Source organism: Astyanax mexicanus, chromosome 17 (assembly GCF_023375975.1).
Source record: "Astyanax mexicanus isolate ESR-SI-001 chromosome 17, AstMex3_surface, whole genome shotgun sequence".
Lineage (NCBI taxonomy): Eukaryota > Metazoa > Chordata > Actinopteri > Characiformes > Acestrorhamphidae > Astyanax > Astyanax mexicanus.
Window position 1 is genome coordinate 32482136 of NC_064424.1, and position 18684 is coordinate 32500819.

The 18684-nt window shown below is 36.5% G+C and overlaps 2 protein-coding genes across 3 annotated transcripts in view; one reads left to right on the plus strand and one right to left on the minus strand.

Moving 5' to 3' along the window:
- The window catches only part of LOC103041279 (endoplasmic reticulum metallopeptidase 1), a 55253-nt gene extending 48665 nt beyond the window's left edge, over positions 1-6588 (minus strand). Inside the window, exons 1-3 of the mRNA XM_007230620.4 lie at positions 6236-6588; positions 4314-4618; positions 415-542 (exon numbers count right to left, since the gene is read on the minus strand). Coding sequence (XP_007230682.3) covers positions 415-542; positions 4314-4618; positions 6236-6531 — 729 coding nt within the window. The 5' untranslated portion in view covers positions 6532-6588. The remainder of the gene's footprint in view (positions 1-414; positions 543-4313; positions 4619-6235) is intronic.
- A 3129-nt stretch (positions 6589-9717) lies between these two features.
- On the plus strand, positions 9718-17449 carry mlana (melan-A). 2 transcript variants are annotated; one of them, XM_007230602.3, is made up of 5 exons: positions 9718-9849; positions 11021-11096; positions 12721-12817; positions 15250-15369; positions 16777-17449. In XM_007230602.3, exons 2-5 carry the CDS (start codon positions 11029-11031, stop codon positions 16846-16848), a joined length of 357 nt encoding a protein of 118 aa, XP_007230664.1. In that variant the 5' UTR covers positions 9718-9849; positions 11021-11028; the 3' UTR covers positions 16849-17449. The 2 variants fall into 2 exon arrangements, with proteins under 2 accessions (XP_007230664.1, XP_007230665.1); XM_007230603.3 differs by having other exon boundaries at positions 11024-11096.
- The last annotated feature ends 1235 nt before the right edge of the window (positions 17450-18684 follow it).

The following is an 18684-nucleotide window of genomic DNA, read 5'->3' on the forward strand; positions in this document are numbered from 1 at the left end:
AAATCACATGAAAAATTTGTGTGGGTGAAAATCACCCAGCGTTAGTGTTCTACGGTTAAGTACGTAGCTACTGCACATCACTCAGTAATCACTAGGCTTTATTTACTATTTTATTACGATTTATTCAGAATCTACTGAGAATTATTCAGCAACAACTGAATAATCATTAACCATTGTACATTATCCACTATCTTCTATGAATTATTCAGTTTCCACTATGATTTATTCATTGTAATTTTCTATCTCCATCATAAACTTTTCAAAATCCACTACGAGTTATTCATTATCAAGCATAAAGAAATGTTTAGACTGTAAGACTATGTGGAAATATGAACCCTCTGAAGTTAGGATCAGATGGCACTGCTAAACCCTGCAGTGCTGGTTCTTAGTGTCTGCTGTTTATCTCTCTCTCACCTGCAGGACGTTCTCCTCGGCTCCGTTGAAGAGGAAGATCACTCCGTGAGTCAGAGGAGTGGAGAGATTAGCCATGGAGCGCAGAACTTCCAGCATCACTGCACAGCTCACTGCATCATCACTCGCTCCTGAAACACACACCAGGTTTTTTACATTAGTTTGTAATGTATTTAGGCTTTGCAATGTCCGACTATATTGTTACTAGGAATTTTCTTTTTTTTTTTTGCTCCAAATCTACATTGTTCAGCCTCAATGCCTAATCTGGGTTTATATGCAGCTTTTGCATACATGCACTTACTCACCCGCTAGACTCGTTTTAATCCTTTTCCCCCTCTACTTTACTTCTGCTTGACTGGTTTACACCATTTTGGATATTTTCAGATCAGGACCCTGAGAACAAATTCACTGTGTGATATGCACACGTAATTTGTTGTTTTATTTTCATCACTTATTACTTACTCATTAACTCCAATTAATTTTTGCCTCTACCAAATCCCCATCTCTGCTTAAATGAAAATGTCTATCTGAACTTAGTCGCCAAGTTCAACAAGTCAAGTACTCCCACAAGAAAAAGCTGGTCATCTCCTAGTGTAACACTTTTAGGGTAAGATTTTTCTTCTTGAGAATTGGCTGGCAAAAGCATTCATACCCCTTAAACCTTTTCACAGTTCACAAACGTAAGTGTATTTTATTGAGATTTTAAGTAATAGACCAACACAGCCTTTCTTCTTTGCAAAATAGCTCAAGCTCATCCAAGTTGGATGCTGAGTGTCTGTGAACTGCAGTTTTTATGTCTTGCCACAGAAGCTCAAAGTGATTTGGGTCTGGGCTTTAACTGGGCCATTTCAACACCTTAAAATTATGTTTAGGTTCATTGTACATTACACTTATTATGTCTTTCTTTCAACAATGGTTTTCTTTCTGCCAATCTTCCATAAAAAACAGATTTGTGGAGTGAACAACTTATAGTTGTCCTGTGGACAGATTTTCCCACCTGAACTGTGGATTTCTGCAGCTCCTCCAGACTGACCATGTGCCTCTCTTGGCTGCTTCTCTGACCAGTGTTCTTGTTGCTCGATCTGTCAGTTTAGGTGAATGGCCATAACTTGTTAGGTTTAGAGGTGTAGAATACTTTTTCTATTTTTGGATGATGGATTATACCAGAGGTCACTAATGGGCAGAAAGCGGTCCGGGTCCGGACGCGGACCCAAACGTTGTCCAATCCGGACCTACTGAGAAGGATTAAGTTGTATACGTGCTTTGAGGCACAGTAATCTCACAGGCCACGTCTGGGGTAAGATCACCAAACGCTCTCTTCAGTCAATCAGATCTGTGCAGCGCCGTAAGGAAAAAAATAAAAAATAAAAACACTGCTCCTCACGCGGGATTAGTGCTGGACGATATGGCCAAAATTTATATCACGATATATTCCATAATTTCGGTCGATACGATATAATTTCGATATCGACATAAATATTTTGAAGGCCTAAGAAAAACTTAAGTCTTTAAAGCCTCCTTTCAAAGAAAACTATATAATACTTTAGAAATAAAAAATGGTCAAAATAAACCAATGATCACTTTTAATCACTTATAGCAAAATAAAAACATGACATCTCTGTTAAACACAAGCCTATAACCTATATACAGTACAAGCCAAAGGTTTGGACACACCTTCTTATTCAATGCGTCATGAAATGAAAGAGTCATTAAAATAAAGAAAACGCATTGAATAAGAAGGAATGTCCAAACTTTTGGCCTGTACTGTACATATTACCAATATAAATAACTTTACATTTACAACAGAGGCAAAGCTTCTTATTCTTCCGTAAACAAATTTAACAGATCAAAACAAAAGTGCTTCAACCAGGATAAGGAAAAAAAGCCTTTATATACATAAAAGGAACATGATATCACAGTCAAATAAGCAAACCTATAGGCTTTTATAACTATAAATAACTTAGATATAACATAAACTACAAAAGTGTTTCAGCCAGAATAAAAAATCAGGCCAGAGAGGCATTTATCATTATTATTATTACTATTATTATATATTTCTTTCATCATTCAGTTCAAACTACCTTACAGGATATAGCACTTAATTATAACACAAGTTAACAATCGGTCCGGACCTTGGCCTGTCAAAATTTTCTCTAACTAAACCATACTGAATTCTAATTAATTACCCCTGGATTATACAGTGCTCCTTGGGATGCTAAAGCTTGGGATAGTTTTTATGCAGTTTATCATCAGCAGCCAGAGTCCGAGAAAGCACAACTGGCCTTGCTCTCTCTGGGTGGGTAGATGACGCTCTCTCCCCACACCCTGCTGTTGATCAAGATGGTTCCTCTGAGTGTGCTGTCTACTCAGTGATGTTACATATTCAGTGGCAGTTCAAAAATAGGCAGTGGCTTTATATTTTTCAGAGGAGGTATGCACCCTCCTAGTGTTGGGAGCATTGCTAACAATAGGAGGAGTCCTAGTGGGTGGGTGGGGTAATTGGCCTTCCACATTAAGGACAAAATGGGGAAAAAATTAACAGAAAAAAAACAAATGTTCACAGCTCTGCTCTTGAATGGTGTATCCCACTGTGGATGGATCCGTACACTGGGCCTCGTTTGTGAAGCATCTCAGAGTAAAAGCACTGATCTAAGATCAGCTCTCATCTGCTGTCTAAATAATTCATTGTACAAATGGCATTAACTGACCCCAGTTCAGCATTCATAGGTAAATGTGTGCCACTGAATGCTCCCCCACTGAATGCTGTGTAAGTGGGTTTTAAGAATTTTCTTCTAAAGAACAGTTCTACTAACAAAAATGTAAGCTTTTATCTTAAGAGTCTTCACACTTTTTTAAGAAAGCTTTTGTTGATCCAGACCCTTGATTTCAGAAGCAGAATCAGTTTCATACATACAAATTAGCTTCGTCCAACCCACCATGCAATTTGTTCATTTCAAACAAACCACAGGAACATGCCTGCCTTCCTGTTAAACCCTCTACAAAAGCAATCTCACACACAGTCTAGAAGCTACACCAGCACAGATACAGCCCTGCAGTATCATCCCCTTCAGCTTCCAGAACACAGATTCAGAGAAACTGAGATCCTCAGAAAGTGAAAGTTTAGAGTAAACATCACATTTAACAACAAAACTGTATACAAAATATTCACCTAACCCGTGCTTTCACTCACTGGTGACTTTATTAGAAACTACTACTACCTTGTGTCTTCACACACTGGCCACTTTATTAGAAACACCTGGTACCTTGTGCTTCCACTCACTGGCCACTTTATTAGAAACACCTGGTACCTTGTGTTTATACTCACTGGCCACTTTATTAGTAACACCTACTATTGCCACCTTGTGCTTCCACTCACTGGCCACTTTATTAAAAACACCCCTACTTACTACCTTGTGCTTCCAGTCATTGGCCACCTTGTTAGAAACACCTTCTACTACTTTTTTGTGCTTCCACTCACTGGCCACTTTATTAGAAACACCTACTACTACCACCTTGTGCTTTCACTCACTGGCCACTTTATTAGAAACACCTACTATTACTTTGTGCTTCCACTCACTGGCCACTTTATTAGAAACATCAATGTACCCTGTGCATCCACTCTACATCCACCTTGTGCTTCCACTCACTGGCCACTTTATTAGAAACAACTACAAACTCTATGCATCCACACACTGGGCACGTTATTAGAAATACCCAACTACCCTGTGCTTCCATTCACTGGCCACTTTATTAGAAACACCCTGCTACCATATGTTTATAAATACGTTTATTAGGGAATACTGAACGTGTGCACATGGTCTGAGGCAGGCTAGCACAGTGGTAATTGGTGGGTAATGACCTTCCATTACTTGTTAGTTACATTAGCCTTATAGCTTCAGTACCTGGACTGTTGGCCACACTATCGAAGTGGCAGTTGGCCAGCATGAAGTGCTGAGCTCCAGTCTTGGGCTCTAGTTTAACCGCGATGTTGGTGACTCGGTCGTAGTAGCTGGTAAAGCCGCCTAGGAAGTCGATGCTAAAGGAACCGGTGGGTCGCTGCACATCCACGGTGACGGCGTGAGGTCCAGCAGCACTCTCGGCTTGCACTAGCTCCACCTGCTGCAGGAGGTAGTTCACGGTCAACACCTCGTTCTCCACGCTGCCCACCGGCCGAGGCCCCACGCTGGTGATGTGCTCTAGATGTTTTCTGCATCAGAACAAACACACAGGTGTGAAAATACACACATTATAGTCATAAGTATTATCTCATCTGCCTGTTATATAAATCAATAGAAAATGAATACACTGTGTAGGTGTGTTTCTTTTTATTTATCAAAGAATGTTAAAACTGCAATAAGCAGACTGTCAACTAGCTGCCAGGCTACAGTAGCTTCTATATGTTTAACTCTGCTGACCTTACAGAACAAACACTACTCAGCACTGCAGTCATGAGGTTCACAAATAAGGAAACTACAAGTCCCAGTCTGAGTCATTCTTAAAGTTACAACACTATCAGGACCTTCCACTCTGAGCCAAATGAGCCTTTCTGGACACCTGACCTGACCTGACCTAAAAACCCCAAACCCGAACGTTTTACTGTGGAGAAACCGACTAACTTAGATTTCTTCATAGCAGACATAATGTGAACCAAGGCACTGCCCTGCCTACAGATACAGCTAGGCCTGTCAGGATAAACCACTTTTTAGATGATACATTGTTCCTTTCCTATTCCCTGATATAACTGATATACCATAGCATAATAATGATTTACACAATAGTTTTAACATGCAAGTTCGATGCATATTTGCAATATAAAAACATTTAAATATGTTTACCAAGTAAAACATAAAATGATAACACTGTCTTTAAACCAAGTAAATATTCCAGTTCCTTCACATTAACAGGCTTCACTCCTTAAGTAAACACAACTGGCAATACTGGTTGAGTTATGAGGTAAACATCACAGAGCATGTATATTTAAATAAATAAAAGGGTAAAATATAATATATTAACGTGCTCTTTGTAAGTCAATTGTAATAGTAAAATCATTTTAGAAATCTACATACAACATACTGCGTTATTTAGCATAAAACATAGTTTAAAACATGTTAATCTCGGAGAAACATACTGCCCGATAAGCATGTGAATGAAGCATAAATACCCTTTTAAGACAAAATCTTCTATCTAAACTTTCAAAAAATGACTTCAGACGACACATCATATTTTCCAGCTAAATTGTTTTGTATCTTATTTTATTTTATTGTATTGTCATGCATGCATCCACCCTCAAAAGGAACTCAAAAGCTTTAAAATATTATTCATGTCATAGAAGGGTTAATTCATGCTGATACAGTGTTTGTATGAAACTCACACACAAAAAGTGTATTTAACATAATATGGTGTAATATTAACCTTGTAAATGAACTTTTAGAGGACTTAAATATGCATTTTAAGCAAATAATTTAGAGATTTGTGTGATATTTGTGTTTAAACGTGTGGTTTTTATTAATGCAGTTCTTCACTGAACCGGTTTCTGCACCGTTTAACAGGTAAACTTCCGTGATTATAGTTAGAGGTGTTGACTCCAGGTCCAGAAAATGAAGCGCCACTCCGGGATTTGGATCCACCTGCCTGAGCTGCTCTACACCGCTCAGCGGCATCAGATCTACCCGGGCAGGTGGAACTAAATCCCGGGACGAAGCTTTACCTTCTGGACCTGGAGGCAACACCATTGATTCTCTAACACACACTGAGAGCGCTGAGTCTGCTGCAGTGTGTGTATACACCAGCCTGTGTATATCAGTGTATGTGTGCTGGTGCCCACCGTGCCCTCTCGGAGCTGAACTCCCCGGTGTGAGTTCCCACCAGCAGCTGATGGACGGACATCTGCACCAGCGCCCACTGAGCGCACACGAACAGCCCCAGCAGCAGCACCGCCGCCGCCTCGCTCAGCTGCTGCAGGCCGGCCTCGGGCTTCCCCTTACCGGTACCGCGCTCCCCCCCGTCCCGCTCCCCGCTGTGCTGCTCCCAGGGAGGAGCCTCGCTGACGGGCCGGCGGGACTTCACCCTTCGCTCCAGCAGCTCCATACCGTCCACACCGCCGTCCATAGTCACCGACATCAACACGGGCAGACCCGGGACAGAGCCCGCGCAGGGACAAACTTAGCGGAGGAACGGAGGGGGAGGGGCCATATCACAGACCCCGCCCCTTACCGCTAGAGGAGGCGGGGTTAAAATATTAAATTATTTATAATACTCATAATGACAGGAATAAAATAGTACATATTTATAAGCTATATGATTTTATGATGTGCTAAATGTAAAAATTATTATTATTATTATTATTATTATTATTATTATTATTATTATTATTATTATTATTATTACGCTCTTGCTACTCTTTAACCATTTTAGACCCTGCATCCATTACAATTGATAGCATGTTTTTTTTTTTTTTTATGTTGCACATAATACTATTTGAGAGCTGTTGTCCATTAGAATAGACCATGAACCAGCCAATAAACAAGTTTCTAAACCAATGAAACTGAAAAAACAGTACTAGAGCCATTGATGCAAAGTAATAGCTAATGTTAACTAATTTAATGTGATTTAGAACACGTTTTAATCATTTTTTTTACTGTTTAGGGATGGGTTATGAGATAAAAAGTTCAAATATATATAGATGAATTAGATTTTATAGTAGAATATTAGTGTTTTATTTTTTGTCCATTACAAACTGAAATCAGCATTCTTACATTTCTTTTACATCACTGGAGGTAAAAAAAATATACGATTTAAAATAGCTTAAATTAACTTTTGCTGCTTTGTTTTAATAAAAACGTTTTATCTCTGCGTACACATATTTTTTTTATTAATTTCAAGAATATGATATTGTATCAAAATACATGTTAACGTTTAGTTTAATGGACCATTTTTGAAAATGTAGTGAAAACTAAAACATTGTAAAATCTGTTTAGTTGTTGTCTATTCTTTAAACAGCAGTAACTTACCAAAAGTGATGATTTTGTCTAAATATGCGTGTAAACAAACGTTGAAACAATTTCACAGAATTACACCTTTTAATCACTGTATATAATAATAAGTATTATAATGACCTCTGCTGGCCATGCTGTGCATTACAATAGTATTCAACACAAACCAGCAGTACAGACATAGCAGATACATACACAACTGTGTGTATATCAGATAAATAAATACATACATAAATAGTAGTAGATATAAATAAATAGTAAATAAATAAATAGTAGAAGAAGTGGTAATATTTGAAGCAGTAGTAGTAGTAAGATGTAGGAGTAGTAGTAGTTGTAAATATGGTAATATAAGTAGTAACAGTAATAGCAGTAAATATGATAATATTAGAAGTAGTAGTAATAGTACATGTAGATGTAACAGTAATAGTAGTAAAAGTGGTAATATTAGAAGTAGTAGTAGTAATAGTACATGTAGGAGTAACAGTAATAGTAGTAAAAGTGGTAATATTAGAAGTAGTAGTGATAGTACATATAGGAGTAAGTAAAGTAGTAAAAGTAGTCATATTAGAAACAGTAGTATTAGTAGTAGTAATATGAAAAGTAATGATAGTAGTGGAAGTGATAGTAGTAGAAGTAGTAATAGTAGTAAAAGTGGTAATATTAGAAGTAGTTGTAGTAATAGTAGATGTAGGAGTAACGGTAATAGTAGTAAAAGTGGTAGTATTAGAAATAGTAGTAATGATAGTAGTAGTAGTATTAATACCCAAAATAATAATTGTAGTAGAAGTAGTAGTAATAGAAGTACTAATAATAGAAGCAATAGTACACTGTAATAATTTTAAAAAATAATCTGGCAGAAAGTTTGCAGGGACATTTCATCTTCTGTTAAGAAACAAAACAGATGCCAACCCTGCCTGAGTAAGAAATAGTTAGTCATACTTAGGAGTTAAAATTATCCTTAAAATTCTCTTATTTTTTGTATATTGATTAACTACCCAAGGCAAGGTAGCCTCAACAACACTACACTGTAGTAGTTGTAGTAGTAGTGGTAGGAATATTACCAGTGGTAGTAGTAATTGACATAGTAGTAGTGACATTAGTAGAAGTAATATAAATGGAAGTAGTAGTAGTAGTAGTAATAGAAATAGAAGTAGAGGTACTAGCACTAGTACTAGAAGAATTTTATATTTTTAAATTTACACAAAACAGCAATGTCTCATGGAGCTGCACTTCAGAGATCTTCCAGAAGTTGTTGGGAGGTTGAGTGACTGTGCCAAGGTCTAAAAGGTCACGCTTAGCTGAGAGGATATGGGTTCAGATATATAGTCGTTGGGTCAGAAGGTCGGGAACAACCCAAGGCACAGCCTGTCATGAATTGGAAGTTTTACACCACTGTCACTGCCTGGAGTCAATCAAGCTTTAAATCACCATGGACTGAAAAACTGGCATCCAAAAAGGAGCCCCTACTTCAAAATTCACATTTTAAAACTTTAATGTTGATTAAAAAAAAGATTACTGGAGGACATTTTCATAGGCAGTTAAGACTACACCCAGAGAACTGTTAAGCATGGTGGTGGGTGCATCATCCTTTGTTCTTCAGGATTCTTCAGCATAACTTTTGACATAAAACTCAGACAGAACACATACTACAAATTCAATGTATTCAACAGTAGGCTTTTGGAACAGTCCTGACCTCAAATCAGTTGCAAATAAATGCAAATATATGTGTTTAATGTGGGGCTTGTAATACATCAACTGTAATATGAAATAAAAACTCTACCAACTTGACCAGGATAAGCGATCAGATATTCAGCTTCTAAGTAATAAGTAAAAAGCAAATATTGGGTGTTCTGTACATATATTGTTAACCTTGTTTGTATCATTCTGGCCTGATTAAATTTATTTCAGACAACCCCCAAATAATAAGCTTTAATACCAAACATATTAAAAAAGTTTTAATATTGGTAGTGGTGATATATTGTGTACAATAGTAATAAAACTTCTGCTAATGGCATAAAAGGCCTCCTGTGTCTATGGGCCCCTAAAGCAGTGGCTCATGCCTAGCAGTCAGCAGATATGGTTGTGAGAGATGATGGTATGAGGTGGTGTGTGGGTGTGGGGTGTTTTCACGCTCATTACTTCAGTTCAAAAAAGGCTTAGTTTGAGCAGAGAACCCGTGACGGTCATGAGAATTCTTTTCCTCCCGAGTCTCCAGCTCCCAGCCACCACGAGGGTCTTAAGAAGTACCAGGAGAGAGAGAGAGAGAGAGAGAGAGAGAGAGAGAGGGTAAGACAGAGAGCAAGAGAGAAAGAGGGTAAGAGAGAGAGAGAGAACGAGAGGGGGTAAGACAGAGAGCTAGAGGGTAAGAGAGAGAGAGAGAGTAAGAAGGGACTGGAGTTTTAGTCTGAGAGCCACTTCATCTCCATAATCGAATTATCCAATTCTGGTAAGATTTGATTGTGTTTTATTGCTTTTCTTCAGGCAGCAGTTAGATACTGATTTGTTTTAGACCATTAGACATAATTTATTAATTTAATATAAAATATGATGATTTTATGGTATATTATTATGGATTATCTTCTGCTAAACATGCTCCTCTGATCAGAACTATGGAACATTTGTTTAAATTAAGCAGTGTTCAAATTTTATACAACAGTATAGAACAGCAATAATTTAAATAAACACTGTAAAGGTAAGTTTAGGGTTTTCAATGTAAACTGTAATATAAAATATAAGCGTAGATTATGATATATATATATATATATATATATATATATATATATATATATATATATATATATATGTATATATATAACCATAACTATATAAATAGGCTTTTAAAAGTCTAAGTCTAAAAGTCTAAGTATTTGTACATATTATATATATATTTGTTTTAATAAATCAGTGTATAACCCACCAAAATCCACTCAAATGTGTTTAGACACTAAATCTATTATACAGATAATCATACAAAAGCATTTTTAATATATTAATCTATATTATATATTTTTCTGACTTATTTTTATTATTATTTTGTATTTTTAATTTTGCCAATAGTCCTATCAAAAACTGCTAAAGAACTGCTTCTTTAAACAGCTATTCAAATACTAGGAAAACATATAATAGATGATTCTCTACAGAAGCTTTTGACTTGTTAGTTCTAAACACAACCTGTTTGCTAAGATTGCAGATGCTTCTTCACTGAATCTTCTTAAAAAACAGGGATGATTTAAAACAGAGAATCCACTAATATGTTAAAGACAGGGTATACCAGGTACACAGGATCTATAGAAACATTTTGAGAGTTTAGATTTTTATAAACGATTCTATGTAGTAGCAGAATTGTTGCATTATTGATAAAGGTTTAGTAATCCTCTCCAGTTCCACAAAGAACATGTTTTAAATGATTCTGTTCTCAATAAAGAGAAGGATGAGTAGTTCCATTATTGTTATAAGTGTTTGGTTATTGGATGTTTTTTGTGTGCTATACATATAAGTAAAATTGTTCCAATATTGTGATATGACTGCAGTGGTATTTTAAATCACCAAACTAAAATCTTCATCCTTTCTAAATATGATATATTTTATGTGTTTGTGTGTGTTTGTGTGTTGTCCAGCAGGAACGATGCCCCGAGGTGACTTCAACGTGCATTTTGCCAGCCGAGGCCGTGGCTCCTACATCAGAGCAGAGGAGTATGTTATTTACGTTGTTTTACATAATCTCTACGCTCTGTACATTGTGTGAAATAGAGCTGGTCACCAGTAAACCTTAAGCTCAGGATTAAACTGCAGACCCAGTGCTGGACTGGGCCTGGGAATGACTGGCTTACTGGCACTGATCTGTTACAGCTGCAGCAAATCAGCTTCTACTAGGCATTACTGCATACCAATCATTCAGTGTTCTGAAGAATTCCTAATCACTAATAATACTAGTCTATACTAATACTAATTAAATACCTAGGAATTATTATGTGCTAATCATTCAGTACACATTAATTTATTACCTTTTAAAAGCAATTTAATATTAATTCTTATTATTGAATATCTACTTATTATTTAGATAGATCAGGACAGCAGTAACAATATTACACATTATAGCATCAACCTTGAGTGTATTATTGCAATTATACCACAGTTCCATTACGCTGTTTATTAAAATATTAAATAAATATAAAGTTAAATTAATATAAAGTTAAAGAGGACAAGAAAATATGATTTGTTTGGTTATAAACACTACGCGAGTTAAAATAGTTACTATTACTGCTCTGTTTGTGGCTGGGCTGTTTGGCTTGTAAGCCCTGCATCGTTGCTAGATTACCTGTATGTGGCCATGTAATACATGGAGAGTACTAATTATTCTGTATAAAGACAATTATTCCATTAATGTTAACTATTTACTTTCTACTCAATTCCTATTCAGTATCCGTGCCATTTATTCATTGTTCACAAAGAATATCAGATAATTTATCTGATAAATACCAACCTACCTATTTATTTACTTACTATTTAGTGCTCACAAATTATTTAGTACTGAATGCTAATTAATGCTAATGACTGAATACTAATGATTCGGTATGCAGTAATTAACAACTTACTAATAATACTAGTTAACTCTACTAAGTAAAGCAGCAGTCCTTAAGAGTTTTCTTTAAAATTGAAAGCACTAGTGTTTCTGAGTGGGAAGAGGGCTAACCAATATAATAAATGGTATCAGCATGATTTTGCTACTATTTCTGCAAAGCCAGATATATTAACAGACAGGGTGTCTAGTAGGTCCTGGGACCTATTTCTTTCTATAACAGCTTTTATTACATTAGCACTGCTAATGATCCTAATACAAGAGTAACTGCAAACCCAGTCTTCATCTGCTCTTTCATGCATTATTAACCCAAAGAAATGCAGAATTAGAATCAAGATTTTAAAAGTAATTTTTAGAATGCTCTGTATAATTACACATTTTCACAAAAAACCTATAGACTTTCACTTTAACTAATTACCTAACTAATTATTATTTAGTATCTACTTATTATTCAGTATTTAGTAATTATTCAATAAATACTGAATACTATACCGTATTTTCTGCAAGGCACATTTAAAAACCTTTCATTTTCCCAGAAATCGTCATTGCGCCAAAAAAATGTCCGGTAAAAACGAATTATTCCACTGATCTATCTACTGGAAGTGAATCATTTATTTTGTTTAAGTGTGAATTATTTAAAACCTGCTATGAAACTTATTTGCAATTGAAGTATGTGAAGTATTGGTCTTTAGAATTGAATGTGTTTCAGACTGTTTTTTTTCTGCCCTTGTGTTTCAGGGCTGCTGGTATTGCTTTACTGGCCATCATACTCACAGCTCTACTGATACTGGGATGCTGGTACTACCGCAGGAGGAACGGATACAAAATGATCCGGGTAAGCCGCTCCACTCTTTAAAGCATTTACCTAATTCACCTCAAATATAGTAAATCAGCTCTTTTAGTTTTGCTTCTTTCGTTTTACACTAAAACTACAAGACTAGCTAACACTTAACAGAAGCTAAGCTAATACCCCAAAATTAGCATAAGGCTAACTAACTAAACACAGAGCCACACTGTGTAAAGGTCTTCCATAATTTAATAGAATTTATTGTGTGTTTTTTGACGGAGTATGACTAATTGTTATCTATAAACATGCGCTAAAGCAGGTTAGCTTGGTTAAAAACAGAAGTGTGGGGCTGCATTCTATTTACCTCAGATGTTGAACATTGGAGTTGGGACATTGGAGAATGGGCTAGCTACAGTTAACTAAGCTAAGCTAAGCTAACTAGCTAATTAGTTTAGCTTTGTCACAAACAAGATTTTTTTAGAGAATTTTACATTTAAATGCTATATTTTAAAACATAAAAAAACACTTAGCTAAAGACTTTAGAGTTTCAACTTTTTTTCCAGTTATTTATCGATGCTTTTTGGTGGACTATGTGAACTAGCAATGCCACATAGCAATGCAGTATTTTGTGCATCCAAACACTATTAAAATAGATAAAGCCACCGATAGAGGTCGGACAGTATTGTGTGTACAACTAATTTGATGAGACACAAACAAAGGTGTCAAGTAATGAAGTACAAATACTTTGTTTTTCTATACTTTACTGGAGTCATTTATTTTTTATTTTTTTATTACTTTTTACTTCTACACCTTACATTTTAAAAGTAGCCTTGTTACTTCTATTTAATTTCAGCTTGTTTTCATTACGGTAAAAAAATCCATCCTATCCAGATAAATCTCTCCATCCAGATAGAGTGAATCTAATTGAGGTCGGATGAGACGTATAAACATATACCATTCCGACATCCTATTGGTTTATTCATGATCTATCACACCTGCACATCACATCACACCCAAGCAACAAGATAGCAGACGCATGTAGCCTAGTATGAAGATGATCCGTGGCCCAAGAGACTCAAGAGAACTTGAGCCAAATGTCCCAGCTAAGCTTCTTTATTATATCTACATTGTACTAAAATGCATCCATTTTCAGTCAGCATATATGCAGCTGAAACAGGCTACCTGGTGCATCCCAAATTCATCAACATTAACATTTTAATATAACATTAAAGTCATTATGGCTTTTAGAAAAAGGTGTTTCGGGGAGGAGGTGTAGTGCACTATAGGCTCCTGTGGTGCGGCCTAAACTTTTGGTCCTTATGGATTTTTTTATCCTTACATTACATTTAAACTTAAAGAGTTTGAAACTAGTTTAAAGAGTTTTAAAACTAATTATTTTAGTACAGGTTTACTTGAGTAAAAAGCTTGAGTTGATACTTCATCTTCTACAGTATTTATCTTAGTATCTACACTTCTGAGTAAAGAATATGAATACTTTCGACACCTTTGAACAATAATAGATAAAACTAAACTATATAATACTACTGCTTTTAATACTGATTATGTTACATTACATTAGATTTGGCAGACGCTTATGTCCAAAGCAACTTACAATAGTGAAGTACAAAAACATCTTTAGATAGGGCCTAAAGGAGGTCTAAGGGAAATAATGGGATAGAGGAGTAATGGAGGGAAAAAGCTAGTTTCTGCTAATTTCCCTGAATTTTGACATCAGCTCTTCAGACCTTCCGAGTAGAAAATTTGACTTGCGACGTTTCAGTTAAAATTCCCTACTTGGAACTCAGAAATTCCTATAATCCGAGTTCAAATGAAATGCAGCATTAGTTTTGGCTGTGTTTGAATCAGGTTATTTGGTTCCAGTGTTTGAGATTAAAGCAGCTGTAAGCACTTGTTTTATTCAGAGTTACTTAGTTTGGCATGTGAGGAGGATTTTACTGTCACATGACTGGCAACTGGTCTGGAAAAAGTCTTAGTCCATGTTCACACGGCATTTCTCATTAATTCCAAAAAGAGCAAAGCTTTGATGAACACCAGAAACCAGTACATGCTAAAATACTTTAGAATACTTTAGAATATTATCTGTGTAAAAGCCAATGAGATAGTGTAGGTGTGGCATGAATGAAAAAAATATTTTAACACACTATAATATAACAGTTATCAGGCATTATAGACTATATGAACAAATGTGTTAAGAGTAAATGTCTTTACTGTCCAGAGGAGCCTTTCTATGAGATGTTGGAGCAATGGGTTTCAAGAGGTTTCTTTTTATCTGCTCCATGATTCACATTGCCTTGCCATGAGCATGCTGGCCAGTGTTCAACCTCATTCTTAAGATTTATATATGTACGGAATTTCAATACCACACAATGAAGTAACCCAAATCAGAATTGAAAATGTCAGAGATTGTGATTCTGACTGAGGATCACATGCTTTACCATCTGGTGCGCCTGTTCACACAGAACTCCAGAGGCACCAGCCAGTCTTGGAGGGACATCATGAGATCAGGGCAGTACAGCGAACCTGGAGCTGCAGCTGAAAACAAAGTGGCCCTTAATGAGTTCAGCAACCTCCAACCAGCGGTAAGCAGCAAGAGTACCAGTTTACAAAACCATGTTCTTCCAAAAGTGTGATTACAGGATATAAAGCCACTGTTCGAATTGTGCTAATTCGGGTGCTAATTCTTAAAAGCGATATTTGCACAGTGCCACAGAGATTTAGCTCCAACCCTAATCTAATACACCTGAGTACGATGGGCATGTTGAACATGTAGGTTGGAACATGTCCAGGACCTGGATTGGGCCCAATAAGAACTATTTTTGGTTCTGTAAAAACTTCAGTGGATCTTTAGAGCAGTAGCTCTCAAGCTGATAGCCATTTGACCAAATACTTCATCAGATTGTCTTTATAGTAGCAAAACTAAAGCAAACAAATGTGACAAAATATTACACTTGGTCATTTATTTAATGTGGCCAATTATCAAATATTACATATCTGTGAATGGCAAATATATATTCGAACCTTTGCTTTCAGTATCTGGTGTGATCTCGTAGTGCAGCAACTAAACATTTTCTGTAAACTTTGATTAGTCCTGCACATTGGTTTGTGCTACATTGCTATTGGAATAAGTTTAGGATTTTGACTCAGCTATTTCAAAACATTTACTATCATTCTTTGTTTGGATATTGTGCTTTTCACTAATCTTAATTTAAACGTTTTGCATACTTTTGTGACTCACAAGTATGTAATGTTGTCTCATTTTCCTCTAGAAGTTAATGGCCAAGTCTTTATTTGGTTCTGCTAATCTACTTTTCAGACTTTCTAAGGGTTAAAAAAAAATCAAGCATTACTGTATCTGTATTTTGTGTTTTTAAAAAGTTGAAGAAGTACAAGAACAGGACCTTTAGATTTTGTGAAAATCTATCAAAAACTATTCACAAGGTTCTTTGCACATCCTTCTCAAAATAATTCTTCTTGGTACCCAAAACTGAACCTTCTATGGTATTCCTCAAATAACTATTTCAAAGATTTCCTATGGAGAATCACAGGGCAATCAGCCTACCATTACCCAGAATGCCAAAGGGTATAAGTGGGCCATGTGACTGCATGCAAGAGTGAGTGGACAGGCTTCAGGGCTCCAGGGTTGCATCACGAGGCATGCAGTAAGGATTACCAGCTAGTATTTGTAAAGTGTCGAGTTCAGAGTCCAAACAGCTCATGAGAACTTCCTGGGATTCTATTTTTTTTTACTCTAACCTCAAACACTGTGTATGTCTGGAAATGTGCGAATGTTTCAATGCCCTTTAGTACTTGAGCATATCATGGCACACTAGCGCCTATATGAGAAATAGGTGTACTTGAAAATTCCACTCATTAGACGTGGTATCCAGTTATATTTGGCCATACAGTGCTATAAATTATGTCTCAAGTTGGAATCAAGAATCTGACCTTCACATCTTTTAAATCTGGCCTTCTCTTATGTCTTACAGCTGCCTAACGCCCCACCAGCCTATGAGAAGATTGCCGCTTCTGGACCACTTCCCCCACCTTACTCACCGTGAGGAACGTTCCTGGGTCTAGAGGGCTGTTATGAGCCTCATTCCATTTTACATGTCAAAAGCAAAAAGCTGAAGAAATATGGGACAAATCCACCATTGCTTGGCTTAGTGTCTACATCTGTCTACTGTTGTGCCTTCTGGATTATATTGCGTTAGGTGCTTCAAAGGTGCAATAAGACTTTTTGTTATGCTTCTCAGTCACATATTACTGATGAAATGTTAGTCATGAGGGGGATTATACGGCTTCTTCTGTTTTGTCAGACAGGAAAGAAGCACAATTACATCACTCTTCATTGTCAATATAATGTTCTTTTGTTTAAGTGGATAATTACCCATATACAGTAACTTGCCATTAAGGCTGAATCCTTTATTATGCAGTGCATCTTCTTAACTGTTGCTATCTTAAAGTAATACACAATTTGTGAATGCTGTTGATACTTCAGACACTTTCCTAAACCTGGTTAATAAAATATTAAAGCTATAGGCAAAGTTCAGTTTCCATATTGTAGAGACGGTCATGTTTGCCAATTGTTTGGGATGCAACACTGTTTTATGATCTTCAGATTTAATAATCTGAATTAAACTGTATGTATAAAATGTACAATTGAGCAGTTTATTTTGGCTTTAAAAAAATATTAAAAGCATGCACTTTTAGTAACTAATGCACTAGTCTGGAACTCAGAACCTTCTCCACCCAAGACAGCTCTAACCAATTAGCAAAGAACGCGAATGTACATGATTAGTTGTGACGCATTTCATAGCCCTTGTGGTTTTCCTTGTGTGAAAACAAACCCAACCAATCAGTGTGTAAATGGTTATTACGTTTTGGGACTTGAGTGAATCACAGTGAGAGCCATTATCCAAAGAATGCGAAAATGTGAAAAAGCGGTGAACCGTCCCAAGAGTGGCCAGCTGACCAAATTTACCCCAAATGTGCAGCAACGACTTATTCAATAAGTCACATAAGACCCCACAACAACATCCATGTAACTGCAGCCCTCACTTGCCTCAGTTAAGGTCAGTGATCATGACTCCACCATAAGAAACAGACTAAGCAGAAAGAAAATTAAGGTTTGTCTAAATTTTGCCAGAAAACACCTGGAAGATCAAAAAGACTTAGGAAAATACTTTGTGGGCTAACGATACAAAAGTTTTTGGAATGTTTGTGTCCCATTACATCTGCCACAAAAGTAACACCACATTTCAGAAAAAGAACATCATACCTACAGTAAAACATGGTGGTGGTAGTGTGTTGGTCTGGGGCTGTTTTGGTCCCTCAGGACCTGGAAGACTTGCTGTGATACATGGAACAATAAATTCAGCTGTCTACCAAAAAGTCCTGAAGGAGAAAATCCGGCAAAATGAACTTGGGTTCTGCAGCAGGACAATGATCCAGAACACACGGCCTAGTCAAAGTCCTGACCTGAATACTATTGAGATGCTGATGCATGAAGAGTGGACGCTGTAGAACACCCATTGAAAGTTACCGCAAACGGTGGACTGCAGTTGTTGGTGCTAAGGGTAGCCCAAGCAGTTATTAGGTTTAGAGATGAAACACTTTTTTACACAAGACCATGAAATAACCTTAATTGTATTTACTTGTGTTGTCTTTTACGAATATTTAAATTATGCTTGATAATCTGAAACATATAAGAGTGACAAACGTAAAAAAAAAAAAATAATAAATCATGAAGGGGCAAACACTTTTACACCACTGTACAGTCATTCTCCTAGAAGTTGCTTGTGTTAAAACAACAAACAGGGTAAATTTCTCACTAAACACATGACCATCATGGTATCTAATATAGCTTGCAATCAGAACACTTCTTTTTACAAATT